The 27,892-nt window shown below is 50.8% G+C and overlaps 1 protein-coding gene across 1 annotated transcript; it reads left to right on the top strand.

Moving 5' to 3' along the window:
- Window positions 1-3,984: 3,984 nt before the first annotated feature.
- Window positions 3,985-24,696, top strand: VIL1 (villin 1; the record flags this gene model as incomplete). Its single annotated transcript, XM_079710242.1, has 19 exons — window positions 3,985-4,059; window positions 4,383-4,457; window positions 5,622-5,818; window positions 7,220-7,328; window positions 7,502-7,612; window positions 9,188-9,390; window positions 9,505-9,583; window positions 9,805-9,903; window positions 10,885-11,038; window positions 11,607-11,707; window positions 11,799-11,936; window positions 12,538-12,696; window positions 13,930-14,109; window positions 14,694-14,839; window positions 15,497-15,641; window positions 16,071-16,259; window positions 17,809-17,877; window positions 19,119-19,259; window positions 24,583-24,696. 19 exons carry the CDS (start codon window positions 3,985-3,987, stop codon window positions 24,694-24,696), a joined length of 2,484 nt encoding a protein of 827 aa, XP_079566368.1.
- Window positions 24,697-27,892: the final 3,196 nt, after the last annotated feature.

The following is a 27,892-nucleotide window of genomic DNA, read 5'->3' as shown; positions in this document are numbered from 1 at the left end:
GAAGGTATCTTGGAAGAAATGAGACCTAAATTGAGTCAAGAAGAGCACGTGAGTGTTGGCCAGGTGAAGACAGGTGGCGAGGGCCCTGGAAAAGAAAACTAAAGGAGGAAAGAGGGACATGAGGGGAGGGTGAGAAGCAGCATGGGTGGGTGGGGGTGGCCAGGGCCAGTGAACAGTGTGGTGTTCCTAGAAGCAGAGAGAGGTGGGGGTGTGTTGGGGGCAGACTGGAGCGGCGTTCAGGTGGACAGAAGGGCCAGAGAGGGAGGGGTCCAGGCTGCTGCACCAATGGAGGGCTTTGGGCTCTGGGAGTGTTGGTGCCCTTCCTCGAGGTGGGGACTGAGGAGAGAGGGGACCAGGAGTGAGGGGGCAGCCAGTGAATTCAAGCTGAGAGAGAAGACATCACATATCCAAACCCAGGGCTGTGCTGTCGGCATTGGGGCAGCATGGGACCCATATTCTTCCCAGCAGTTCAGGAGAGACTGGAGGCTGGGGAGGACCAGGGGGGCGGGCCAGAGGCATCTGCTCTGACCAACGTCGACAGGGCAGGAGCAGTTGGCAGGTACCCTTGGAGCATGAGTCACCCTCTCGGGGCTGCCCTCCCCAGAATGCCCTTGCTCACCCCTTGCCTGTTCAAGCTGCTGGAGGTCCCCAGTCCTGATTTCTCTCTAGGGAGAGAGAACCCCAGCTGGAGGTCCCCAGTCCTGATTTCTCTCTAGGGAGAGAGAGCCCCAGCTTTGTCAAGCCCCTGCTTGCCATAATCTCCACTGCTTTGATGGACAAGAAGAGCCTCATCTTGTCTGCCCTCTATTCCTCTTGCTGTTTCCTCCTAGACTCAGAGCGTGTCTCTGTGGGACTTTAAATATTTATTTATTTATTTATTTATTTATTTGGTTGCACCGGGTCTTGGTTACGGCAGGCGGGCTCCTTAGTTGTGGCACGCGAACTCTTAGTTGCGGCATGCATGTGGGATCTAACTCCCTGACCAGGGATCTAACCCAGGCCCCCTGCATTCAGAGCAGAGTCTTATCCATTGTGCCACCAGGGAAGTCCCCCTGGTGGGACTTTAGAGATCACCTAGTTGTCGACCGCCCACCTCACAGATGAAGAAACACAGCCATGTCTGTACAGCTAGTGAGGGTCAGTCTGTTTTGGTGAAAAGAGGGATGTGGACGAAGGTGGTGATTGAAATAAAACAGAAAACATTTTCCTCCTTTGTACCCAAATTGGTTCGACTGAGCCAGGAGTCCTGGGAGCCCTGGGGCCTCTGTGGGTTGAGAAATACCTCGTGCAAGAGGCCCTGGCCGACAGGGTCATCAGACAGGACCCAGGCACAAGGGGCTCCTACATGTGCAGTGCTGGCCGTTGGCAGGTGGCCCTGATCTGCCGGAGGGGGCGCTAATCAAAGGCTGGGCAGGGAGACCTTGCCCCCAGATTCCACAATGCCAGGGAGACGGGCTCACCCTTCAGGACTCGGAAGAGGGAGTCTACCAGCAGTAAAAGACCAGGTCATTGTTCCAAGGGGTGACTCAGACTTCAGGTGCAAGGAGAGATTAGATAGATTCCAGCTGTCAGTGCATGGAGGTGGGGGCCACATGACCTTTCATTTATTATTCACTGATTCAAGGAGCATTCATGGAGGGCAACTCCATGCAGGGCTGGGTGGTAGGTTCGGTGGGGAATGGGGTGGCCTCCAGCCTGGGAGGGAGGAGCAGGAAGCCAGGGACAAAAATAACCGGGGACAAGTGGCTCTCCTCCTCAGCTCATCAGAATCACTGGGGAGTTTTAAAAGCACCTATGCCCCGCCTCCCAAAAGGCAGAAAATAAAGTACCCAAGACTGGGCCCCACCCAGGCCTAATTAAATTAGAATCCCTGGGGATATGGATACATCCTGAGCATCGGAGCATCAGTGTTGTTTAAAATCTCCCTAGGGAGAACGGAGCGAGAAGCGTGCTTCTCAGGGAGGAGACTGGCTTGCCAGCGCACGGATCCTTCTGAACTAACTAAGATTCGCAATGCAGGGGGCGAAGGTCCCGGTGTTTTTGTTGTTGTTGTTTAGGTTCTAATTCGTCCCCTCTCCGGTCCCGATTACTGTACTCAGTAGATTTAGATGGCATGGACTTGAAATAAAGCACCTTTGTGTTTAAAAAAAAAAAAAGCTCCCTAGGTGATTCTGATGAGCGGCTGGAGTGGAGAACACAGCTACAGGTCAAAGGAATAGAGCCACGACAGACACCATGAAAGAAGATTGGGGAGAGAGTTCTTCCCGCTCAGTGGGTGGAGGGTGGTTCACATTGGAAGGATTCACTCATTCATTCATCCATCCATCCACTCAATCACTTTAACCCACACACCCAACCAAGCCCCCGACTACCCGCCCATTCATCCATCTGCCCATGCACCCACTCAGCAAAGTGCCAGCGGTGCTACGTGCTGGCGATTCAGTACGGAGCAAACAAACACGGTCCCACCCCATTTTGTGTGGGCCACCAGAACAGTAACTGCAGGGTGTCTGGAGCTAGCAAGAAACAGGAAACTGCTGCATACACTTTTCTTTTATTGTGGTAAAATACACAGAACATAAGACTTACCATTTTAACCACTTTAAAACATACAATTCAGGGCTTCCCTGGTGGTACAGTGGTTGAGAGTCCGCCTGCCGATGCAGAGAACATGGGTTCGTGCCCCGGTCCGGGAAGATCCCACATGTCACGGAGCAGCTGGGCCCGTGAGCCATGGCTGCTGAGCCTGCGCGTCCGGAGCCTGTGCTCCGCAACGGGAGAGGCCACAACAGTGAGAGGCCCACGTACCGCAAAAAAAGAAAAAAAAAACAAAAACCATACCATTCAGTGACATTCAATACATTCACAATGCTGCACAACCACTACCACTATCTAGTTCCAGAATATTTTCATCATCCCAAATGGAAACTCCATACCCACTAGGAGTCGCTCCCCATTCCTCCCTTCCTCCCAGCCCCTGACAACCACTAATTGCTTGCTATCTCTATGGATTTGCCTATTCTGGATATTTCATATAAATTCAATCATACAGTACCGGGCCTTTGTGTCTGACTTTTTTCACTGGGCACAAAGTATTCAAGGTTCATCCACATCCACGTTGTAGTGTGTATTGTGCTTCATTCTTTTTTTTCAGCTGAATACCATTCCATTGTGTGGACAGACCACCTTTTGTTGATCTATTCATATGGACTTTTGGGTTGTTTCCACCTTTTGGCTATTGTGAATAGAGCAGCTATGAATGTCACGTACAAGTTTTTGTTTGAACACATGTTTTTTTCAATTCTTTTGGGTGTGTACACTTTTCAACCCTTATTTATTCTTTGATTTCTTTTTAAAAAAGAAAACTCTGTATGATGTATATATATATTTTGTTTGTTTGTTTGTTTGTTTGTTTTTTAACCAGGCATGGCTTTGATCAAAACTTTTCAGGAAGGAAAACTGTTTGGGGCTAGATCAAGAAGGCCTTGATTGCCAGGCTAAGGAGTCGGGGGAGACTTTTTGCAGTAGGTGATGAGGGCAGGTATTTAAACAAGAATGACAGGATCAGAGCTGGGTGAGAAGACTGGAGGATGGGCCCCCGGCCAATCAGGGCCCAGGGTGGGGAACCTCCCCCAGGTCCCTGAGCCCTGGCCTCGGGGCACTGAAACCGAGGCACCCCCAGGCCTTCTTTTTTTTTTTTTAATATTTATTTATTTATTTTTGGCTGCATTGGATCTTCGTTGTGGTGCGTGGGCTTCTCCTTGCGATGGCTTCTCTTGTTGCAGAGCACGGGCTCTAGGCACGTGGGCTTCAGTAGTTGTGGCACACGGGCTTAGTTGCTCCGCAGTATGTGGGATCTTCCCAGACCAGGGCTTGAACCCGTGTGCCCAGCATTGGCAGGCAGATTCTTAACCACTGCGCTACCAGGGAAGCCCCCATGTCCTCTTCTTACTCTGATACCACTTCTCCCCAGGCTCATCCGCCATGACCAAACTGAGTGCCAAGGTGAAAGGCTCCCTCAACGTCACCACGCCCGGGGTGCAGATATGGAGGATAGAGGTAAGGACCTGCCTGGGCACAAAGGGGGCTCTGCAGGACTGGGATGGACCAAGGGAAGGGAGAACCCTGGGATTACTGACTGTCCTCCATCCTGCCCTGCTGGCATGCGAGCCCCTGGTGCCTGTCCCCAAGTGCCATCCCCACCCCCTCCTCAGGTATCGGGCTCCTTTTCCTTCCCACCCTCCTCACATCCATTCACCTTGTCAGTTTTCTCATGCCCTCTTCCTCCTGGCCTTCCTTTCTTAACTCTCCATTTGGTTAAGGGAGGCAGGGAAGCTGGGGCTCCTCGGTGGTTGACCCTCTGACCTCCCTTCCCTCCCTAGGCCATGCAGATGGTGCCTGTTCCTTCCAGCACCTTTGGCAGCTTCTTCGATGGTGACTGCTACATAGTCCTGGCTGTGAGTGGGGGATGGGCAGGGGAGGGGGCTGAGCAGAGAGCAAAGCTCACGGTAGCAACATAGAGGAAACTTGAGGCTGGGGGCAATGGGAACTGCCGCCTAACTTCACCCCAGGACAGCATTCACTGGGTGTTCCCAGCCTAGAGGTAGCTCCGCAGGGTCAGAGATGTAAGAGGCTCTCCCTGCCCTTGGGCTGTGAGCTCCCAGCTGGGGTGACCATCTGTGGATTTGCAGTCTTGGGGGATCTTCCGAACTGGTGGGATGTCACCCTACCTTGAGCCCATGTTCCCAAAATCTGTAGTCAACTTCATTTCACCTTCTCAGTTTTTTCCACATCCTGTATTGTTAACGCATTTGTACTTTTCCTTATATTGATTCACTTTTAAAATTTAACTCCATTTATTTAAAAACTTAATATCATTATCATGAATGGAACACAGTGTCCCCTGTCACAAACAGAAAGTAGCTATAAAATATTTCCATAGGGCTTCCCTGGTGGCGCGGTGGTTGAGAGTCCGCCTGCCGATGCAGGGGACAGGGGTTTGTGCCCTGGTCCGGGAAGATCCCACATGCCGCGGAGCGGTTGGGCCCGTGAGCCATGGCCGCTGGGCCTGTGCGTCCGGAGCCTGTGCTCCGCAATGGGAGAGGCCACAACAGTGAGAGGCCCGGGTACCGCAAAAAAAAAAAAAAATTTCCATAATCAGGGACTTCCCTGGCGGTCCAGTGGTTAAGACTCCGCGCTTTCACTGCAGGGGACGTGGGTTCAATCCCTGGTCTGGGAACTCAGCTCCTGCATGCCCGGTGGCGTGACCAAGAAACAAAATTCCATAATCATTTCATATGTACATTTCATTGTATACCACCCAATCACCTATCAGACCTCTGATGGTCTGTGCACATCACTTTGGGAAATGCTGTAGTCCAACCAAGTTATTTCCAAGATGAGATGAGGAAGGCCCAGGTGGGGGAAGTCACTTGCCCCATGTCTCAGAGAGTCTGACAGAACTGGGCCACGATGCAGGGCTGCTGACTACCAGTCCCATGAACTTCCCCCATGCCAAGCTCCCCTGTGGCCCAGGCCCCACGAGCTTGTGAAGCAGGGAGGCAGGGAGAGGGCTGTGGGAGCCCAGGACCTCGGGTACACTGGACATGCCCTCTCCCTAGATCCACAAGACAGGCAGCAACCTGTCCTATGACATTCATTACTGGATCGGCCGGGACTCGTCCCAGGATGAGCAAGGGGCAGCTGCCATCTACACCACACAGATGGATGACTTTCTGAAAGGCCGGGCTGTCCAGCACCGCGAGGTCCAGGGCAACGAGAGCGAGACCTTCCGAGGCTACTTCAAGCAGGGCATTGTGTACGGAGGGGCGCGCTACAGGCTTGGGAATGGAATCAGGGCTGGGGAGGGACACCAAGGCTGGGGGGCAGACCTGGGGCTGGAAAGGGAGCCTGAGGCCGTGGGGGGAGCCCATGAGAGTAATTTTTGTTCACCTTTCTAATCTTCCACCCCCATTTCTGCCGCTGCCCTGTCCTTGGTCTTCATCTCTCTGAGTGTGTCTTTGGCTGCCCCGGAGGCCATTCTGAAATTCTGTAACTCTGCATACCATGAATTTGTGTAAATCAACCCCTATTTGAATGTCCTGGAGAGCTCAGCACCAAAGGAGGCCCTCCGGGGCCTCATATCAAGTCTCCCCACTGGCCAATGAGCATATGACTGCTCCTTCTTTCTCTAAAGAAAAATTTCACACTAAAATCCAGATTTCCAGCTTTTCTTGAAAAATCTGAAGTTCTGACCTCCCGGCTTTTCCCATGGAAACACACGGTCAGGAGCCAAGTTGCTACTGACCTGTGGGATAGGCCAGGATTTCTCCAGTTAGCCACAGTCCCCACCCTTCCCTTTTGTCTTGCTCTCCTTCTTTCTACACTCACAGCAGCAGTCCACTCCTTTGAGCACTTGAGGTGGTACCTCTCCTGGCTTAAGTCTGCTTGGGCTGCCATAGCAAAATACAAAAAATACAAAAACCAAAAAATAGATTGGGTGGCTTAAACAACAGAAATTAGTTTTCTCACAGTTCTGGAAGTTGTCAAGTCCAAGATAAAGGTGTCAGCTGATTTGGTTGCTGGTGAGGTCTCTCTCCCTGGTTTTCAGATGGCCACCCTCTCACTGTGTCCTCATATGATGGAGTGTGAGCAAGCTCTCTAGTGTCACTTCTTATAAGGGCACTAATCCAATCATAAGGTTCCCACCCTTATGACCTCACCTAGGCCTCATCTAATCTATTACTTCCCAAAGGCTCTATCTCCAAAAACCATCACATCGAGGGCTAGGGCTTCAACATATGAGTTGGGAGGCGACACAATTCAGTCCATAGCATCTCCCCTCTTTCCTTCACTTCAGTCCCCTGTCCTTAGAATCCTATCTGGTCCTTCTACATTACCACATTACCATGTACCCGTCTTCGCAGGGCTCTCAACAGGGCAAGGACTAGCATGAGGTGAGCGAGGCATCTAGGGTACAAACTCCAAAGAGGCACTCACTGCCAGGGTCGTGTAAATTGAGGCAATAGACTGACTTTGTATGGCCCTGAGAGTGAGTGCCTCCTTGGAGTTTGTGCCTGAGGTGCCTCATGCACCTCCCTAGTCCCAGCCCCAGCCCTCAAATGGCCCCCGTGGCAACCAGGTACCCAAGATCTGGGAGGACGGGGACCTATCACACCTTCCAGCCCACTCCCTTGGGTCAGTTCACCTGTCTTCACAGGATCCGGAAAGGGGGTGTGGCTTCTGGCCTGAAACAAGTGGAGACCAACTCCTATGACATCCAGCGGCTGCTACATGTCAAGGGCAAGAGGAATGTGGTGGCCAGAGAGGTGGGCATCAACCAGGGCCCTGGGCATGGCCTCCTCTCCCCGCTCCCAGCCTGGGTGGAAAGCAGAGGCTGAGGAGGGGTGAGGGGCAGAGAAGGGGTGGGGAAGAGAAGATGGGTGATGGGGGTGAGGGATGGGGTCCGAGTGGGGTCTGCGCCTGCCTCGTGGCTCTCCAGGTGGAGATGTCCTGGAAGAGCTTCAACCGTGGGGATGTTTTCCTCCTGGACCTCGGGAAGCTTATCATCCAGTGGAACGGGCCAGAGAGTAACCGCATGGAGAGACTCAGGGTAACCCTGCTGGTGCACCACCCCTCGCCCCAAATCCCACCCTGCCCCGACCTGCTCCTGCACCCAGCACCCAGCCTCCCTCCCAGTCAAACTTGCCAGACCGCTGACACACCCCCAAGCAGCCCCCACTTCCCCAGGCGTCTCTCCCCTGACTGTCCAGGGTCCTGTGTTTGAAGGTGGATCTGAGTCTTCCCGTGTATGGGGAGAGCGATGCGTGCTGGAGTTCGCGTGTGTGTACACTGGCTGACCCACTCAGGTCTAATGAGTCCCTGCTGTGTGGCAGACCCTGTGCCAAGCATTGGGCATCTGATGGTGAATGAAATGGGCAGCGCCCTGCCCTGGCTCTGGCCTCCAGCTGGCTGTCCAGTGGGGAAGACAGACATGGAGGGCAATATTGGAGAAGTGAGGGGTGGGGAGTGTGGCGCTGGGGGTTCTGAGAGTTCTAAGAAGGCTTCTGGGGGGAGGCAGGAGAGAAGTGGCTGGCGGGGAACCTCCTAGCTCAGCCAGAGCACAAAATGAAGGCTCTGAGGAGCTTGGAGCAGAGGGCAGGTGGGTCTCATAGGACATGTTATGTGGTCAGAAGTCTGTGTGAGAGGGTTGGGTTTTGTTCTCAGTGCCCGAGAGGCCGTTGAAGGCCACTCTGACTTTTGACAAGCGAGAGGGGGTGGAGGGTTTGAGGACACACAGGGAGCCCCTCTGGCCGTCTGGGTGAGGAGCGCGGCTGGGAAGGTGGAATCACAGGACTTGCGTGTCAGACTGGGGGTGACGAGAGAGGGGCGAGGCAGACGTCAAAGGATGTGCTTTTTGTGGGGATGGATGGAGTCCCATTTCCTGAGATGGGAAGATCAAGAAGCAACAGAGCTGGGGAGAAAATCAAGAGTTCGGTTTGGGACATCTTAAAATGGGGTTATCGTGGGAGTTGGAGAAATAGGATGAAAACAGAGGGCTGGGCAGGAGACAGATATGGACCTGAGCGCAGAAGCCTTGGGACTGGGTGAGAGGGCTTGGGGCGGGGGGGAGTGGAGAGAGAAGGGGACCGGGGCGGAAAAGGCCAGTAACTGAGTAGTAGACGTTGGGCAGAGGAGGGTAAGCCAGCCCTGTGTGTGAGTGTGCGTTTGGACATCTGTGCGAGCACATGAGAGACTGCTGTGTGTGTGTGTGTATGTTTGGGCGTATGTGTGAGCACATACGTGAGCCTCTGTGTGTGTGTGTGTGTGTGTGTACACGGCTTTGGGGCAAAGAGACGGAGGACTGTGATCTTCAGGGCTCACCTCTTACGCAAAACTGTGAAGTAAAATCACAAATTTCAAACGATGTCAAAAACGAAGGCCCAGTAAGTCCCCTCCAGACCCTCTCCTGCCCAAGAGGAAACCTGCTCTTCCTGGGTTTTTTGCCTGGTTTCCTCACATGCACCTAAAAAGCCTGGTCCCCCATCGAAAGGGAAGGGCCGGGCAGGTGCCTCCCCCTTGGGGCTGCTGTAGGGAGCTGGGCTCTCCAGGTGTGGTTTGGGGTGGCAGGCACTGCCCTGTCCCCCGCCCCCCGCCAGCCTTCACGGGTCCCGGGGCCTCCCTGCAGGGCATGACCCTGGCCAAGGAGATCCGAGACCAGGAGCGGGGTGGGCGCACCTACGTGGGCGTAGTGGAAGGGGAGGACGAGAAGGCCTCGCCGCAGTTGATGGAGATCATGAAATATGTGCTGGGCCAGCGGAAGGATCTGAAGGCCGCCATGCCTGACACGGTGGTGGAGCCGGCACTCAAGGCTGCCCTCAAGTTGTACCAGTGAGTGCCCAGCTCCCTCTGGGCTCCTCTTGACCCTGGGGGACTTCCTGGGGGAGGATTCCACAGGCGAGGTCCCGGGACCCCCCTTGTCTATGCCGCACGTTTGTCCTGCAGCGTGTCTGACTCAGGGGGAAACGTGGTGGTCAGAGAAGTCGCCACGTGGCCGCTCACACAGGACCTGCTCAGTCACGAGGTGAGAGGGTCTGGAGGACGCCCCCAGACCCAACTCCCATCACCCCCCTGCCCGCCACCTGCCCACTCTCCCCCAAGTAGGAGCGGCACCAGGGGCCTGGGCGGCTGTGGAGGAGGAGGTGGCGTGTGAGGGAAGGCGACCTCGTGTGCCTGCAGCTCCCCCAGCCCAGCACTGAGGGCGCCCTCAGGCTCTCACCCTGCTTCCTACTCTCCCGCCTCCAGGACTGTTACATCTTGGACCAGGGGGGTCTGAAGATCTACGTGTGGAAGGGGAAGAATGTCAATGCCCAGGAGAAGAGGGAAGCCATGAACCAGGCACTGGTGGGCCTGGGCATCAGGGAGGAGAACTTGGAGGAGAAGGCAGAGAAGCCGACTCCAGCAGGGAGAGGGCAGCGGGGTCAGGGCCAGGCACAGCCCCAGGCAGAGGCCAGGGAAAGCTCCGAGCCTGATTTAGCTCCAGGGGGTCTGGATATCCGCTCTGTAGCCATCTTGGCGGGTCTAGGCACGTTGCATAGCCAACCACCCGGCAACCTGGGGGCCTCTGAAGAATGCGGGCTCCCACCTCCAGCTTGGTTGGGACAAGGGAGGGAGAAATGGAGGCTGGCCTTCCTACAAGAGGGGGTTGGGGGCTTCCCTGGTGGCGCAGTGGTTGAGAGTCTGCCTGCTGATGCAGGGGACGCAGGTTCGTGCCCCAGTCCGGGAAGATCCCACATGCCGCGGAGCGGCTGGGCCCGTGAGCCATGGCCGCTGAGCCTGCGCGTCCGGAGCCTGTGCTCCGCAACGGGAGAGGCCACAACAGTGAGAGGCCCGCGTACTGCAAAAAAAAAAAAAAAAAGAGGAGGTTTGGTCAGCATGGGGCTGAGGCCAAGTCAGAGTTTGGGGTCCCTGTAGGAGGCCAAGTCAGAGTTTGGGGTCCCAGTAATTCTAACTGGCTTGGGGTCAGCGTTGGATTGGGGGTGGGGTTCAAGGTTGGAGATGGAGGCTGGGATCAGGTTTGGTTCAGATTTGACCTTGGGGCTGGGGTCAGAAGTGGGTTTTGAGGTTAGTAGTGGATTCAGGGTTGAGGTCAGAGCCAGGTTGGAGGTGGTGTCGAGTTTGGAATCTGGTTTGGCCTTGGGGTGGGGGTCAGAGCAGGGTTAGGTTTGGGGTCAACCTGGGACTGTGGTAAGATTCTGGTTTGGGCTTGGGACCGGGGTAGATTAGTGGTTGGGTCTGGTTGGGGTTAGAGCCAGGCTTTGGCTTTCACTAGGGGGTGGGGACTGGGGGAGGGACACAGGCCCAGCCACCTCCTTCTCTTCCCAGAACTTTATCAAAGCGAAGCAGTACCCACCGAGCACAGAGGTGGAGGTGCAGAATGATGGGGCCGAGTCAGCCGTCTTTCAGCAGCTCTTCCAGAAGTGGACAGTGCCCAACCGGGCCTCAGGCCTGGGCAAAACCCATGCCGTGGGCTCCGTGGGTGAGGGTTGGTCTGAGGCAGGGTGGGACCAGAAGCCGGGAGCGGGGCCCAGAGAGCACAGACCTGTCTCCTGCCCTCCTTCCTGAACACGCCTCTTGCATGTGCACTTTCACCCTGGCTCTGGACTCCCCAGGTTGGGTGGGGACACAAAGGGACTTGGAGAAACTCAAGAGTTGTCACAGAAAGGGAGCTGAGAACAGCCTGACTTTCATTTGGAGTGGGGTTGGGTCTCCCTGGAACCCAGAAAACTTTAGTCTCCTGGACAATATTTGTTGAGGGCAAGCTCTGTGCCAGGCACCTGGGGGTGGAGAAAAGGGTTGTCCTTTCTCTGGCTGCTCTGGGAGGCCCCGGTGAAGCATGAGCCTTACTGGAGGGAGATATGGTTCTGTGTTATAACTCTGCCATTCTCCAGCTGCATGACCTTGGGTCAGCTACTGAATAATCTCTAGCCTCAGTTTCCTCATCTGTAAAATGGGTCTAAGAATTGTAGCTTCCACTCAGGGCTGTTGTGAGAACCTGGGGGAACTCAGCTGGTGACACTGGGTTTCATGATTCCCCCTCACTCCAGCTAAGGTGGAACAGGTGAAGTTTGATGCCACGTCCATGCACGTCCACCCTCAGGTGGCTGCCCAGCAGAAGATGGTCGACGATGGGAGTGGGGAGGTGCAGGTAGGGCGAGGGAGGAGGGTGGCCTGGGATGGGTGGGGAGGGGTTGGCAGAGCCCGTCCTGGACCTCACACTAGCCTGGTACCCGCCCCAGGTATGGCGCATTGAGGACCTAGAGCTGGTGCCTGTGGATTCCAAGTGGCTCGGCCACTTCTATGGGGGCGACTGTTACCTGCTGCTGTACACCTACCTCATTGGCGAGAAGAAGAACTACCTGCTCTACATCTGGCAGGTCAAGCCACACCCCACCCTGTCCAGAGCATAGCCAGCGCAGCTCCCCCCTCCACTATACCCAGGCTAAGTGGCCATTGCGCTTGAATTGAATACCTCTGGTGATGGGGATTTCACCCCTTTTCTATCTTGGAACTGCTTTGGCTGTGAGATCCCACGGACACTGAGTATCCCCACTCACAACCCTTTCCCCTTTTGATTCTCTGAGTCTCTCTTCCAACTCCCATTCCCTTTATCTGCTCTGACTGTGGGTTTCTATGTCCAGATGTGAGGGAGCAGGGAGATGCTTGGGTGCTGGGGTTGAGTGGTGTGGTAGCCATGGTGTTTCCCTGAGAAAGGTTCAGTAAGCAGGAGAGGAGGTTTGGGGTCAAGGTGGGTCAAGGGTGGACTGGGGCTGCAAAGAGATTAGGTGTGGGGCTGGGATCAGAACTGAGGTCTGGGTCAGGTGGGGATTTGGGCTGTGTCTGGGGTGGGGCTTGGTGGGGAAGACAGTTGGTTTTGGGGCCAGGCAGAATTGGGGATGGAGTTGTGGCTAAGGCTGGGGACGGAGTCAGAATCGGGGGCTGTCCTCATCCTACCCTTTCCATCCTGCTCATCCCCAGGGCAGCCAGGCCAGCCAGGATGAAATCACAGCCTCTGCCTATCAAGCAGTCATCCTGGACCAGCAGTACAACAATGAACCAGTCCAGATCCTGGTCCCGATGGGCAAGGAGACACCTCACCTCATGTCCATCTTCAAAGGACGCATGGTGGTCTACCAGGTGTGGTTGCTGGACCGGGGTGCCTGGCAGTACCAGCAGCTGAGGCGGGATGGGCATCCAGGAGATGGGGAAGGGGACATAGGGTGGGAGCGGGGCTAGGGTGAAGCCTATTCTCCCTAGGAGAGGACTGTTTGAGGCTCCATCATCTATGTGGAATGGTAATAGAAATAGCAATTCAGTATTTTATTTTATTTTATTTTATTTTTTTGCGATACGCGGGCCTCTCACTGTTGTGGCCTCTCTCGCTGTGGAGCACAGGCTCCGGACACGCAGGCTCAGCAGCCATGGCTCACGGGCCCAGCCGCTCCGCGGCATGTGGGATCTTCCTGGACCGGGGCACGAACCCGTGTCCCCTGAATCGGCAGGCGGACTCTCAACCACTGTGCCACCAGGGAAGCCCCAATTCAGTATTTTTAAAATCCATTTGATAAACACTTAGCACATAACATACAAGTACTGTTTCTCTCTACACCCCTACTCCTTGGGCCCTCTCCATGAAAAAAAGAAGTTATTGTGGCTGGATCTGCCTAACGATGGACCTGTCTAAAATGCACTGGCGCCTTTTGACATAATGAAATAGCCGTCTCTTGCATTCCTTTAAGCAATAATCTGGTTATTGAGCACTTACTAAGCATACAGCCCTCTGCAAAGCGCCAAGGGGGAGAAAAATGCCATGCTAATGCTGTTTACCATCTTGTTGGGCAACCAGTGAACCAACAGCCCAAGGCACTGTGTGCTTAAATGCCAGAAATATGTTGCATTCAAAGGGGAGCATGCATACAGTAATCAGGGAATAGGCATAGAGTCCATGATGGAAAGGGGGTTTGGAGGAGGTCTTGACATTGGGGTCAGAGTTGAAGAGCTCAGCAGAGGTAAAACGAGGGCATGTGATGCAGGGGCACAGCCAGGACAAAGGCCCAGAGGAAGGGCCCCATGGGGAACAGTGAGAAACTGGCCAAGCTACATGGAGGGTTTGGAGAGAGCTGAGAGTGACCCTGGAAAGGAAGTCTCCACCTTCAACATCAAGGGCCGCGCTGAAAGCTGGGCTCTAGTCTGTAAGCCGGATGAAGGTTTCAGGCAGGGAAGCACCCATGACCAAAGCACTGTTTTGGAAAGACTGCAGTCTGGTGGTGGCATAGAGGACCGGGGGGGCAGCAGACCCACCCCACCTCTGTCGCCCCTCTAAGCCCCCATCACCTTTACTAAGTTACTCCTGCCCTTCTCTCCCTGCAGGGAGGCACCTCTCGGGCTAACAGCGCGGAGCCTGTGCCCTCCACACGGCTGTTCCAGGTCCGGGGGGCCAGCACCAACAACACCAAGGCCTTTGAGGTCCCAGCCCGGGCTGCCTCCCTCAACTCCAATGACGTCTTCATCCTCAAGACCCAGTCTTGCTGCTACCTGTGGTGTGGGAAGGTGTGTGCAGGGTCCAGCGGCCTCCCCCTCCCCGCGTGCGTCTTGGCGGTCCCCCAGCCTCAGAGCTGCCTCCCCGTGTGGGTCAGGGCAGGGGCCTCTGGCCGGATAGGTCCCCCTCTCTGGTCTCCCTGATGCCTCTAGCCCTGCCTCGCTCCTTCGCGGCGCTGGGTCTGGCCATCCTGATTCTCTACCTCTGCGTCCGAGTAGGTCTCTCTCCTTCCGTTTGTCTCTGGACACCCATGTCTGTCCCCGTGTTGCTCTGTCTTAATGTCTTGGGTTCTCTCACTTTCCCCCTGCCTGTAGCTGCCTCCCCATTTATCTCTGTCAGGAGGGCTCAGTCTCTTGGAGACTTCCTCCTGCCCAGTAGGAGTGCAGACTCTTTTGTCTCCTCTGCCATCCTTTGGGGCACCAGGGGCAGAGGAGAGGTTGGGAGAACTGCCCCTGCCTGGGCCGTGTGCGTGGGCCCCTCATCCAGGAGAACCTCCCAGACCTGGGAGCTCTGGGCCAGTGCATGTGGTGGAAGGAGGGGGAGGCGTGGCACTGGAGATGGGCTCCCCCAGCACAGCCGACCCCCCTTTTCCCAGGGCTGTAGTGGGGACGAGCGGGAAATGGCCAAGATGGTTGCTGACACCATCTCCCGGACCGAGAAACAAGTGGTGGTGGAAGGGCAGGAGCCGGCCAACTTCTGGATGGCCCTGGGCGGGAAGGCCCCCTATGCCAGCACCAAGAGGTAACTCCCAGGTCCCTCGACCGCCAGCTCACTTTGCGAGGCTGGAGAGCCTCCCGGCACCTCCACCCACATGGCCCAGAGCCTGCAGCAGGTATGGATTGAGAACTCTGTGTGCCAGGCTCTCAGGGCTGCCAGGTGAGTAAGGGGCAGCCCAGGCCCTTGGAGCCTCTGAGGCACTGGGGCTGTGTCTGTGCTGCTTACCCCGGAATGCCGGGGGCCTGGTGGGGGTATTTCCACAGCCATAGGAGGCAGCTCAAAGAGAGGGGCAGGGTTATAGGTGTGCCCTTTGGGAAGAAGATGCCAGGGTCCCAGCAGCTCCTGTCCTTCCATGCTGCCACAGGACCAAGATGCTGAGGAACACAAGCTGTAAACCCTCTTTTTCTAAAGAAGGTCCATGATCCACTATTCCCCAGTTCAAAAGCAAAAGGGCATGTACTACAGTAGCAGCAGGAGGAATAGAGGGAAGATATCAGGAAGAACTTCCTAACAGGACTATAGAAGAGCCACTGAAATATATGTCCTGGAAGATCGGTGGGAACTTCTCCCTTGGAGAGCTCCTGGACTCTTGGGAGGATGCGGGAACTTTTGTGTGATCAGAAGAAAGAGCATTTTCCTAGGAGACAGGCTTTCCAACGTGATCTCCTCTCCACCTTGCAGGCTGCAGGAGGAAACCCTGGTGATCACTCCTCGGCTCTTTGAATGTTCCAACCAGACCGGGCGCTTCCTGGCCACAGAGATCCCTGACTTCAATCAGGATGACTTGGAAGAGGATGATGTGTTCCTGCTAGATGTCTGGGACCAGGTAGGTTTGAGGCCTGGGGACCTCCCTTCCCACCACCTCAATCCCCAGAGCCAAGAAATAGTGGCTTTAGGGATCGGTAAGGTTTGACGTTTACTTGGCTCCCATATACGTTCTCCCTGGGAGTGGTGTTGTGAGCCCAAGAAAGAAGGCGGCAAGTAGAGAGGGACTGCAGGGCAGGATGTATTCTTCTCCCAAAGTCCAATTCATTTCATGAGGTAGAGGAGTGTTTTTGAGGGTCTTTGGCTCTGGAGAGGCTGGGAGTCACACATCTGCAGAATATCTAGGGAGAGGGCATCTGTCCAACCTCCATTTCCAGAGGCAAAATCAAGGCCTGATGGGGCCTGCCCAAGGTCAGGGGCTACTTCTGGACATCTGAGCCTGGGGGAGCCGAGAGAGGACAGGAAGGACTGACCCTGGGTTGCTCCACAGGTCTTTTTCTGGATTGGAAAGAATGCCAATGAGGCCGAGAAGAAAGCTGCAGCCACCACGGTGCAGGAATACCTCAAGACCCACCCCAGCGGCCGGGACCCCGAGACCCCCATCATTGTGGTGAAGCAAGGACACGAGCCCCCCATATTCACGGGCTGGTTCCTGGCTTGGGATCCCTTCAACTGGAGTGTGAGTGGCCCCAGCCCACCTGCCCCTTCCAGCCAAGTGCATCCTTCATGGCACATCGAGGGCAGGGTGGACTCCTGGCTTTTCTGTTCATTGTGATGGACGACCTGTGATATATCTGTAAAGGGGTTTGAGGAGACTTAGAATAAACAGTAAGGCTGCAGCAAGACCATTAAGGCCCCTGGTGAGGGAGAAGAAAGGAAATCTATCAAAAACCTAGGCTAATGACAGTGTCTTGCTTGTGCACTAGATTTAGCTCAAAGCTCTTGGACATTATTGGTAAGAGCTGTACTGATTATTTAAATGCAAATTAATTAAAATTTGCATTTAAATTGATTAAAGAATTGATTTCTTTAAAATTAAAGAATTGATTTCTCACTAAATTAATGAATTAAAGAATTGAAATTAAGGAACTGATTTCTCACTAGTCACATGTGGCTGGTGGGTACCATATTGGACAGCACAGAAAAAGAACATTTCCATCATCATTGCAGAAACTTCTATGGGACAGCATTGGTGGGTCCTCTGAACATGTCAGTTCTAAAGGGAAGTGTCTAAAGACGGATGTCTCCTGGCACTAAATTCTAAGCAAAATGGGTCCTATACGTGGTCCTTACCTGAGGGACAGTGAATCAGATTTCCACAGGATTTTCTAAACTGGTCTCAGATAGAAGCAGAGGGCAGCTCCTCAAAATGGAACCCCAGTGAATGTTCTCTGAAGGAAGGAGGAAGGCTAAGGTAGAATGAATGTTGGCCTGGTGGCTTTGGGTACATGAAATTGACACAACAGATGAGATTAGGGAAACAAAGCTTAGATTAATTTCCTCAAATGTGTTTAAACAAATTCAGTGTTTGATGAGCTAGGTTTAGTCTTGATGATGGATTCAAACAAATCTCAAGGCGGCACACCTAGATGCCAGAACTTCTCAAATTCAGGTCAGTGTCCCAAGTCAACAACTCTGGCAGGTCTTCCCCCGCCTCAGGTCTGTGCTGGCGTCTCTCTCAGACTCATTCATTCACTCACTCAATCATTTATTCATTCACTCATTCATTCAGTCAGCATAACTGGAGCTCATAATGTGCCATGCTTGCGGCCAGGCCCTGGGGATGTGGAGATGGGGCTCCCCATGGATCCAAGGTCCCCTCCACTCCCTTCACTCCTCCATGGTAGGGTCCCCTCCAGGCTCTGAGAGGAGCCCCCCAGTTCTCCAGGACCCCTCAGTCCTCCAGAGCCTACACAGTGTGGGCAGGGGTCTCAAGACTGTGGGCGGCTGCTTAGACCCCGAGGGTGGGGAAAATTCACACTTTCCATCCCCATGTTGGGCCAAGCAGGGCAAATAGCCCCCTGCCCCAGCCTGTTACCCGTCAGCCCTTCGTGCTCATCCTTACCATCCAACCTCCTTTTTCAGGGACGTCCTCCAGCCTCCCCCTGACCTCCCTCATCTCCTTCTCTCCCCCGGGCCCTAGGCCAGTCTTCTTTCAAAGCCTGAAGGAAAATGTTCTTCCGTCTCCTCTGCTGAGACCCAGGTCTAATTTGTTACTTTACCTGCAGAATGCCAAATCCTATGAGGCCCTGAAGGCGGAGCTTGGAAACTCTGGGGACTGGGGCCAGATCACTGCTGTGAGTATGGGGCAGTTGGCGGTGGCCATTGACAATGGTCAGACCCGTGAGAGCTGAGAAAGCTCCACGGAAGATGACAGGGTCCTCTGCTTGCTTTCCATTGTTCCCTCCCACTTCTCCTAGAAGTTCTTCTTGCTGTTTAACTTCAATGCCTCTAGCTGTTTTGTCTCCTCCATTCCCCAGTGAAATGGTTCCCAAATTTTATCATGCATGAGTCTGGGTGATGGGGAACTAGGGGATGGGGGAAGCTTATTAAAATGCAGATTCCAAGGTCCCACTTCCCGAAATTCTGGTTTGTAGAGTTGGGCTGAGACCCAGTAATATGTGTATTTTTCACAAAGGGCCCAAGTAATTCGATGCAGTTAGTCCACAGATCACACTTGGGGAAATAGTGATGTCTCTACTATCATCACCCTGGGGATTCCCTTCTCTGGGTAGAATAACCTTTTCCTCCGATGTTTCAGTTAGTTCATGGAAATGTGTTCCGCCTACAGGCCTAGGATGTGGAAATAGGAAATCAAAGTTCACAGGCCTGTAGGGGAAACAAGACCAAGTAGACTCTGCAGAAGTGTGTCCAGAACATGAGAGCAATTTCCCAAGCATGCTGGGTTATCAGCAGATAACACGTGTGGCCCCTCAGCCTCACCCGCAGGCTGGGAACCCTGTGGCACTCAATAAACCCTTCTTGGTTGACGGATGGTGCAGGCGGGAAAGCATAGATAGATAGGTCAAGGCTAAGTGAATTTACGGATGACTGTTTCACAACAGATAAGAGAAAGAGGGTCATAAATGTCCAAGGTAGACCTCGAACATTAGGGTAGCCATGGAGAAGTTCATAAGTCATAGAACAAAAGTCATCTTACACCAACTGGCTTTGGCTGAATACAGACCATCAAGCTTTAGCTCATGGGTCCTGTCCAAAGTGCCATGTTTTTATGAATGTGTGTATGTGCGTGTGGACAGTGGGAGGCGCGGGTCATGGAAGGCTTCTTCTTTGTTTGTTTGTTTTTTTTTTTTGGCCACACCGCAGGCTTATGGGATCTTAGTTCCTTGACCAGGGATTGAACCCGGGCTCTCGGCAGTGAAAGCGCCGAGTCCTAACCATTGGACCGCCAGGGAATTCCCATGGAGGGCTTCTTGAAGGAGGTCCCCTAGGGTCAGTGTTGACTTCAGAGAAAAAGGCAGCCTGGGAGGCAGCCACAAACCAGCTGAACTAACAGTGTTTTCCTTTTCTTCCCTAGGAGCTCACAAACCCTAAACTAGACGTGTTCAACGCTAACAGCAATATCAGTTCTGGGCCTCTACCCATCTTTCCCCTGGAGCAGCTGGTGAACAAGCCTGTGGAGGAGCTTCCCGAGGGCGTGGATCCCAGCAGGAGGGAGGTGGGTCAGACTCTGAGAAGGAGGATGAATCTGATTTAGTGAGAGATTTCCTCCTGAAAGGTGAATGGGAATTATTCAGGCAGAGTGGGTTACTCTTGGAGAAGGGAACAGTATACACGAAGCCCAGAAGTAGGAAGTAAACACAGCTCGGGAGAAAGGACGAGGCGGCCAGAGCGGTGGGGTGTGTGGAGCTGGGGAGGGGCGGCTGAAAGGGGGGCGGGGGACTGGGCAGTGCCTTCTACGTCAGGCTAGGGGTGGGCGGTGTCCATTCTAAAAGTCAAGGGGAACCATTATGGTGAAGTTGGGGAGTGGCAGTCAGGTTTATGCTTTTCAAAGACCACACTCTAGTTGCTCAGTGAAGAATGGACTGGAAGGTGGCCAAAGCAGCAGCCACAAGTCAGGCTGCGAGGTAGACGGGAGCCTAGAATAGATGGTGGCAGGTGGAGGTGGGGGTGGGTGGGGGGAAGGAGAAGGTTTAGGGAAGTATTTCGGAGGTTAAGTCAACGACACTTGGTAACGACCGGATAAAGGTTGTGAGAGGGGAAAGTTGTGTCATTTTCTGAGATAAAAATCCTGGGTCAGACCCAGCTTAGAAGGGGACAATCATGAGTTTAGTGGCAGCCATGTTGTTTGCAGCACCCAGGAGACATCCTGGTTGAACTACATGTTTGGCGGGCTGGCAATTCAGGGGAGCACCGGGGAGGACACTCATTGCCACAGGGTCCATCAGGTAGCCGCACCTGCTGTCTGTGTGGACCACTTGTGGGAGAGAGTTTGACAAGAAGGGCTTGTTAAAAAACACATTTCTGGACTCTTCCCTGGTGGACCAGTGGTTAAGACTTTGTGCTTCCACTGCACGGGGTACGAGTTTGATCCCTGGTCAGGGAAGTTCCGCATGCCATGCGGTGCAGCCAAAAAGAAGAAGAAAACAAAACCCACATTTCTAGTATTCATTCCCACTTCATGAAGGTCTAAAATAGACTGCAAATCTAGCCTGAGAGGGTACTGAGAGAAGAGAAAATTTACTCTGTATATAATAAATCATAAAGAAGTCTTAGAGATAAATTAATGAATCTACAGAAGTGAGATGACTATTTTCTCCAGGAACATCTGTTATGGGTTTGGGCCCGATATATGCGTAAGTGTATTGTTTCCAGAACATTGCATCCTGCCCGTCACCTTTAGAACCCTTTTATGCATTCTCTCCCACATCCACCCATGTGTCCTCACTGTAAAATTGGGATGATCCCAATATCATATAATATCATATTATTCATAATAATGTTACAAATATTATTACTTGCCCAGCCCCTGGTACATAGGAATTGCTCTATACATGTAGGCTGTTATTATCATTGCTTGTTCTGCACCTGAGAAAACTCAGACCCAGAGCGGGGAAGTGACTTGCCTAATGTGATGTAACTAGTCAGTAGCAAAGTCAGAGCAAGAATCAGGTCTTCTGAGTCCCGCTGGTACTGTCATATCATGTAGCACAGAAAAAGTATTTCTAAACGGAAGGGCAGACAACATTATTGAACCAGGTGATTAAAAGGGGGCTAAATATTGACAATATATTTCGTTGGTAAGGCTGTGGAGAAACATATATTATTCTGTTGGTGTGAGGGCAGAAAGTTACAACCCCTGTAGAGGGGAATTCTGCAATATCTAACAAAGTTAAATATGCATTTACCGATTTTAAAAAATGAAAGCTAAGTAGATCGCTAATTTTGAATATAACAAACGGAATCAAGACAACCCCACCGTGGTAGAAGCAGTCTAAAAAGTCTTAGATTCTTTTTAAAAAATCAGTTGCTGCTGATTTCTTTTTTTAATTGTGGGAGTAGCGTGGATTCTTGCAGCAGAGCTGTGGGCTCCGTGCCAAGTGGGGAGAGTGGACAAGCTCTCTGGCTGCTCCAGACATAGAGGCAGTAGCAAGAGGGTAATCTGTTTGAGTACCAATGAGTAAACCACAGAGAGGCGGATGTGGGCATGGGTGAGGCCAGTAATCAGCTGGTAGGACCACAGGGTTCAAGAACAGGACCAGTGGAAAGATACAAGTCCACTGGGATGGGCAGTCCCTGCCCTCTAGCCTGGGGGTCAGAGTCCAAAAGTCTCAACCAAGCTGCAGAGCCAGCTTGGGTGGGACAGAGAGAGGGCACCTAAGGCACTTGCAGGCCATCGAGACGGCAGCCACAGCTGTGAGGGACCTTCTTCCGAAACAAGGTGCTCCACTGCCCTGCCTGGGGGGAGCGGGGAGGGCTCCCAGGAGCCTTGAGCAGAAAATGCCCAGAGGTGGGATGACAGGTTAGAAAACTGGGGCTTCAGATACACCTGAGCTTGAAATCCATCTACAGGTGTTTACCAAGAAGCCGTTCAGTTCAGGGCTCTCTGAGGGAGTCACAAAAACATTCTCCAGGGCAATCCTACATAGCAGCACAGCCCGGATTGAAAAGAAACCCGTTGCTCTCACCCCGACTCTGTCCCCTTCTGGTGCCTGGGGGAGCAGAGATGGAGGTGGGAGATGCTCTTTTCTAACAATTTTAATTTGGGGTTCTTACTTGAGTATGCCTTGAGGATACTGGCCAGCTCCCAGAAGTTTCACTACTATATCATGTTTGAACTGGGAGCAGAGGTCATTTCAGTCTTATGGCTGAAGAGACCCAAGGTCTAGAAAGGTGACTCCCAGTCGTGATTTTCAAACCAAGAGTGAAAAGGTAGAATTTCGCTATCTGATCTTCTAGATTATCCACAGGATGAGAGAAGCTGGTACATGTCATTTACCCAAATATTTTGTTTTCCACTCAATAGCTAGGCAAAATTTGGCTCTAAATTTGTTTTGTGGCTTTCCTAGCTTCTTTTCTTAGCATCTTTCCCCTCACCTCAGTTGTACCCCTGCTGCTACCTGCCACCATCTCTAAGCAAAACCTGTTCCCACAAAATAATGGCTGATGCATTTCACAGTGGAATATAGAAGCCTGGTGAGGTTTAACCAGGAACATGTTGCCTTTTAACTAGGAACAAACCTAGAAGCCAAGAGATGACGATAACTATAACGATAAAATTCAGTCACCTGTGAGCACAGTAGTATACATTGCCAGTCTGGGAGGGAAAGATGACCTTTACAGGATCCCTGAAATCACTCAGGAAAGGGGGTGAGTGTGGTGCAGTGGAGCATGTATTGGGATCAGATGACCTGAACTTTTTTTTTCCCTTTTTAAAAAAATTATGGTGAAATATACATAATATAAAATTTACCATCTTAGCCATTTTTAAGTGTACAGCTCAGTGGCATTAATAAACACATTCACATCATTGTACAACCATCAACCCTGCCCATCTCCAGAACTTTTTCATCTTCCCAAACTGAAACTCTGCACCCATTAAACAACTCCCCCATCACCACTCCTCCCCCAGCCCCTGGCACCCACCATTCTGCTTTCTGTCTCTATGGGTTTGGCTCCTCTAGGAACTGCATGTGAGTGGGCTCATACAGCATGTGTCTTTATGTGATTGGCTTATTTCACTCAGAACAGTATCCTCAAGGTTCATCCATGTTGTAGCAGATGTCAGAATTTCCTTCTTTTTTAAGGCTGAATAATGTTCTGTTGTATTTATATACCACTTTTTGCTTATCTATTCATCTGTCAATGAACACTTGGGTTATCTCCACATTTTAGCCATTGGGAATAATGCTGCTATGAACATGGGTGTACAAATCTCTCTTCAAGACCCTGCTTTCAATTCCTTTGGGCATATACCGAGAAGCAGATTGCTGGGTCATATGGTAATTCTTGAGGCATACCATACCGTTTTCCATAGTGGTTCCCAGCAATGCACAAGGGTTCCAGTTTCTCTACATTCTTGCCAACACTACCGTTTTCTGTTTTTGTTTTGTTTTTGTTTCGTAATAGCCATCCTAGTGACCATGAAGTAGTATCTCATTGCAGTTTTGGTTTTTGTTTCCCTAATGATTAGTGATTTTGAGTGTCTTTGCATGTGCTTATTGGCCATCTGTATGTCGTCTTTGGAGAAATGTCTAATTAAGTCCTTGCCCATTAAAAAAAAAATTAATTTATTTTTGGCTGCATCATCAGAAAATAGTTGCAAGTCATCAGATATATGACTTGCAACTATTTTCTTCCATCTGTGTGTAGTCTTTTTCTTCCCCACGCATGTTTGTTTATTTATTTATTTGCTGCACTGCACACCATGTGGGATCCTGGTTCCCCAACCAGGGATCGAACCCATGCCCCATGCATTGGGAGCGTGGTGTCTTAACCACTGGACCACCAGGGAAGTCCCTGTGTGTCGTCTTTTGATGCACAAAATTTTTTAATTTTCATGAAGTCCACTTTTTCTTTTTTTCTTTTGTTGTCTGTGCCTTTGGAGTCACATCTAAGAAATCACTGCCAAATTCAATGTCATGAAGCTTTTTTTTTTTTTTTTAAATAAATTTAGTTACTGGGCTTCCCTGGTGGCGCAGTGGCTGAGAGTCCGCCTGCCGATGCAGGGGACACGGGTTCGTGCCCTGGTCCACAAAGATCCCAGATGCTGCGGAGCGGCTGGGCCCGTGAGCCATGGCTGCTGAGCCTGCGCATCCAGAGCCTGTGCTCCGCAACGGGAGAGGCCACAACAGTGAGAGGCCCGCGTACCGCAAAAAAAAAAAAAAAAAAAAAAAAATTAGTTATTTATTTTTGGCTGCGTTGGGTCTTCGTTGCTGCCTGCAGGCTTTCTCTAGTTGCGGCCAGCGGGGGCTACTCTTTGTTGTGGTGCACGGGCCTCTCATTGTGGTGGCCTCTCCTGTTGTGGAGCACGGGCTCTAGGCATGCGGGCTTCAGTAGTTGTGGCTCTCAGGCTCAGTAGTTGTGGCACATGGGCTTAGTTGCTCCACGGCATGTGGGATCTTCCTGGACCAGGGCTCGAACCCGTGTCCCCTGCATTGGCAGGCAGATTCTCAACCACCAGAGAAGCCCTCTCCCATTTTTATAGAGAGGAAAACTAAGACCTAGAAAGAGAAGCAACATTTTAACCAAGCTAAGTCAAATGTGGTAATTCTTATTTCAGGGTTAGTGTGACCTTGACCCTGGTCAAAAGAAAAGCAGCTCTATCTGCCTCATGTTGTTACCATCCTTTTCATTATGTTCCAAATTCAGGGATCAAATCTCTTGAATCTCAAAATGCCACCTCTCCCCTTCCCATCCCTTTCCTGGCTCTCACATTGGCTGTTTTTGCTCACTTGATTTCTGTACACACCTATATGCCTCAACAAGTCGAACTCTGGCAAGAACGTGACCTTTGCCCTCTGGTTCCTCTCCTCTTGTAGGAGCACCTGTCTGTTGAGGATTTCACCAAGGCCTTGGGGATGACTCCTGCTGCCTTCTCTGCTCTGCCTCGATGGAAACAACAAAACCTCAAGAAAGAAAAAGGACTATTTTGAGAAGCAAGAGTAGCTGTGGTTTAAAGCAGTACCCTACCCCACTTGCAGAGCTTCATTTTATTACTGGTATTAGTCCTATATTAATGGAAGTGAAAATTTACAGTTGTACCTGTGAGCAGCCGTCTGTGGCAATGTCACTTCTGTTTAGTAATCTACCGATTCCTCCATAAGGAGCCTGTGGTCCCAATTTCAGCTCTGAAGGTGGTTGCATTTTTTTTTTATCCTGGGTGTTGCATTACTTTTAAACCATCCTGTTCTAGAGCTTTCCCTTCTTAGAAGAGCAGCCCAACACTTCATGGAAGAGCCTTCCCTAGGCTTTTATCATGACTCATTTTTAATTATGGCAGGTGGGCTGAAGCATTTTGCAGTTTTATCTTTCCGAGTAATGGCTTTTCCTTTTCACATATACTTTTCTCACTGCCTTCCTCAGGTGATGTTAAAGGGGACCCATTCTTTGAAAGAGCTGAATGGTTCAGGTGATGGCCCTATTTAGGAGGTTTCACAATACTCACTAACCAGTACCCAGTGAGAGCAACATACCCACTAGGCCTAGGCTTGAGGCCTAACAGCAAGTATGAAATGCAAATGCTATCTCACCCCCGTCTCTGGTACTCTTAATAATAAGGCGAAGGAAGAGCACCATTAAGGCCCATGCTGGGTTTAAAAACTGTTATCCAGAACCTCTGCAAAGCTTCACAGGCTCCTCAGATGAAATCCACCGGAGGTTGGTGCTGACTCAGCCATACCTGGTTTCCCATCCCATTCCCTTTAAGGTGTAACAGTGCACTTGAAAGTCCAAGTCAGAAGGCCAACAGAAGGTGATTTCCACAACTTCAACAACTGGTTAAGTGTCTGCAAGAATATGTCCTTTTCAGAAATAACAGTTGAACCAACACAAGGTTAATAAAGGCTTTAATTTCACACACAAAAAACTCTATGCATAATTTAAAAAGGAAACAAAAAAACCGTACAGGGTACAGAGGAACAGTTCTGCTATAACACAGATAAAGTGCCGCTCCATACAAAACAACATAAAGAACCAGAATCAAAAGTCACTCTGAACACAAAGAAAATCACCTCACAAATAATATGGCCAAAGCTGCCAGCAAACCTAGTAGTGGCTCAACTAGGCAAAGTGTAGGAAGCTTACTTCTGTTCTCCTCTCCGTAGCATAAATAAACAACACTGACAATAGGCCAGAGAAGATGGGGATGGAAGGAAAAGAGAGGGAGGGAAACCTAAAGACGAGAGGTGTGTACAACCACTGTGTCTCACTCTTCCACCCATTCTCTTCTTGAAACAGACCAGTTCAGATGACTGCTCTTCTGTATTGGCATTGGACCTAACGAACTCCAGTCCTGATGCAGACCCTCATCCACTCTGACACCAGTGGACACGCCTCTACTTCAAACCTCTGCACTTTAAGTCCAAATTACTGAAATCAACTGCTTGTATTCATACTGGCACATTTTTTATTAAAAACTTCAAAACCTCAGACACATAGCACACATGGAAAGGAAAACACTAATTGTGTGTAAATATAATACAACAAAAGACTGCCTGAAGTTTAGTAATCAAAGCATGCCATAAAGAAGTCAGTGGGCGTGGTGAGACACAGCAAAAGAAACCTGTCACAAAACTCTCAAGGCCTAACAAACTATAGTTTTCCAATAAAATAAATATATATATTTTTTCAGATGTTAATAAGACACTGATAGAGACAAAATTAGAATTTTGAAGTAATGCATTAGAAAGATGTTAGAGGGCAGAAATCTGTTTTTGTACACACTTAAAGAGCATTACTCGGTGTAAAGCAAGATGGGGAGGAGGAAAAAGATGTTTCTATTTTGGGGGGGACACTTTTATGTGACTTGCATCTAGTACTGGGTGTTGATTTTTCTAAAAATCTCCATGTATACACAAGATCCACATGTACTTGGAGATCCAGCTGTTTCCCTGATTTAAAACAAAAGGGCAAAAATGGTTGGATGACTAAGAGCATCCACTGTAGTCAATTTAGAGGACAGAGAAGAAAGAGGAAGAAGGGTAATATTTTTATTTGTTTTAATATTATCTCTGTTCAGTAGATCACAAATGAGTTTACAAACTACTTTTCCCGCATGTTTTCAACGCCCATGCTCTCTTCTACACTCATAATGCTCCACTACATATGAGATACTGCCAAGAATATCTTTAATTTAGGTGTTTCCTAATAATTTTCATTATACAACTAGCTGTACATGTGTAGAGCTATATTTATAGAGTTACATAATGGTAACTTCAATATGGAATAGGTAAATTCATCAATTCACTTGCTGAGGTTTTAATTCTTAAAGTTTATTTTAGAAGAATTTTACACTTGAGCAAGGAGAGAAGTAAAGAAATGTCTAGTCTAGTATTTGCCTCCCAGAGTTAATGAACTGATCTTTAAGTATCGCTGCATACTTCTTAAAATGTAAACACATTTACATTTGTTATTGAGCCATTAAGTTAGGCCTGAAATTAACAGACCATGGCAAGTAAACAAGTAGCTCTTGGAATCAAAATATAAATAGAAGAATAATTCATGGACTTGCTTCTTATTCTATCCTGCTGAAACAGAACTTCTGAGTCTGTACACATAAATATATTCCCTACAAAACAGAATCTATCTCCGTATAGGCCTAAATTATAGTTAGGGCTTCTAAAGTGATAGCAGCACCTGGGCACATGCAACTTTCCAATCCTCTGTAATAATATTAGGTGATAATAATCAACAAGTTTGAATTTTAGTTTAGCTTTCCCTTCCAAAAAATTCCAATTAAGATCAGTTGTATGTAGAACTAAGAACTGTCAAGTTCCAATTCAAAGTCATTTAAAGTAACATATTTGGTATTTTCAATAGGAGTATTAGTTATTGTGCAAGCTGCCTGGAACTGAAGCTCTCCGTCCCTATCTAACTTGTCCCTTTCGGGCACCAACAGGCCAAATGCCCCATTCCCCAATTCTGAGCAAACTGCACAAAAAATATTATCTACTTGTAATTTTTAAATACATACAGTCAGCTCAAAATAACAACAAACTCCATCAACATGGTCCAGCTGAACACTCCATGTGTAGTCATTAATCCTTCACTGAACCAAAATGAGAAAGTAACTCTGTAGTGAAAGGGGTAATAGTTGAAGGAGTGAAGGGAGAGAGGAAGGCTGACCAGGCC

The sequence above is a fragment of the Hyperoodon ampullatus genome (genome assembly GCF_949752795.1).
Source record: "Hyperoodon ampullatus genome assembly, chromosome: 8".
NCBI classification, from domain to species: Eukaryota; Metazoa; Chordata; class Mammalia; order Artiodactyla; family Ziphiidae; genus Hyperoodon; species Hyperoodon ampullatus.
Note: the sequence above shows the minus strand (reverse complement) of the source record. Positions and strands in the feature narration are given on the sequence as shown.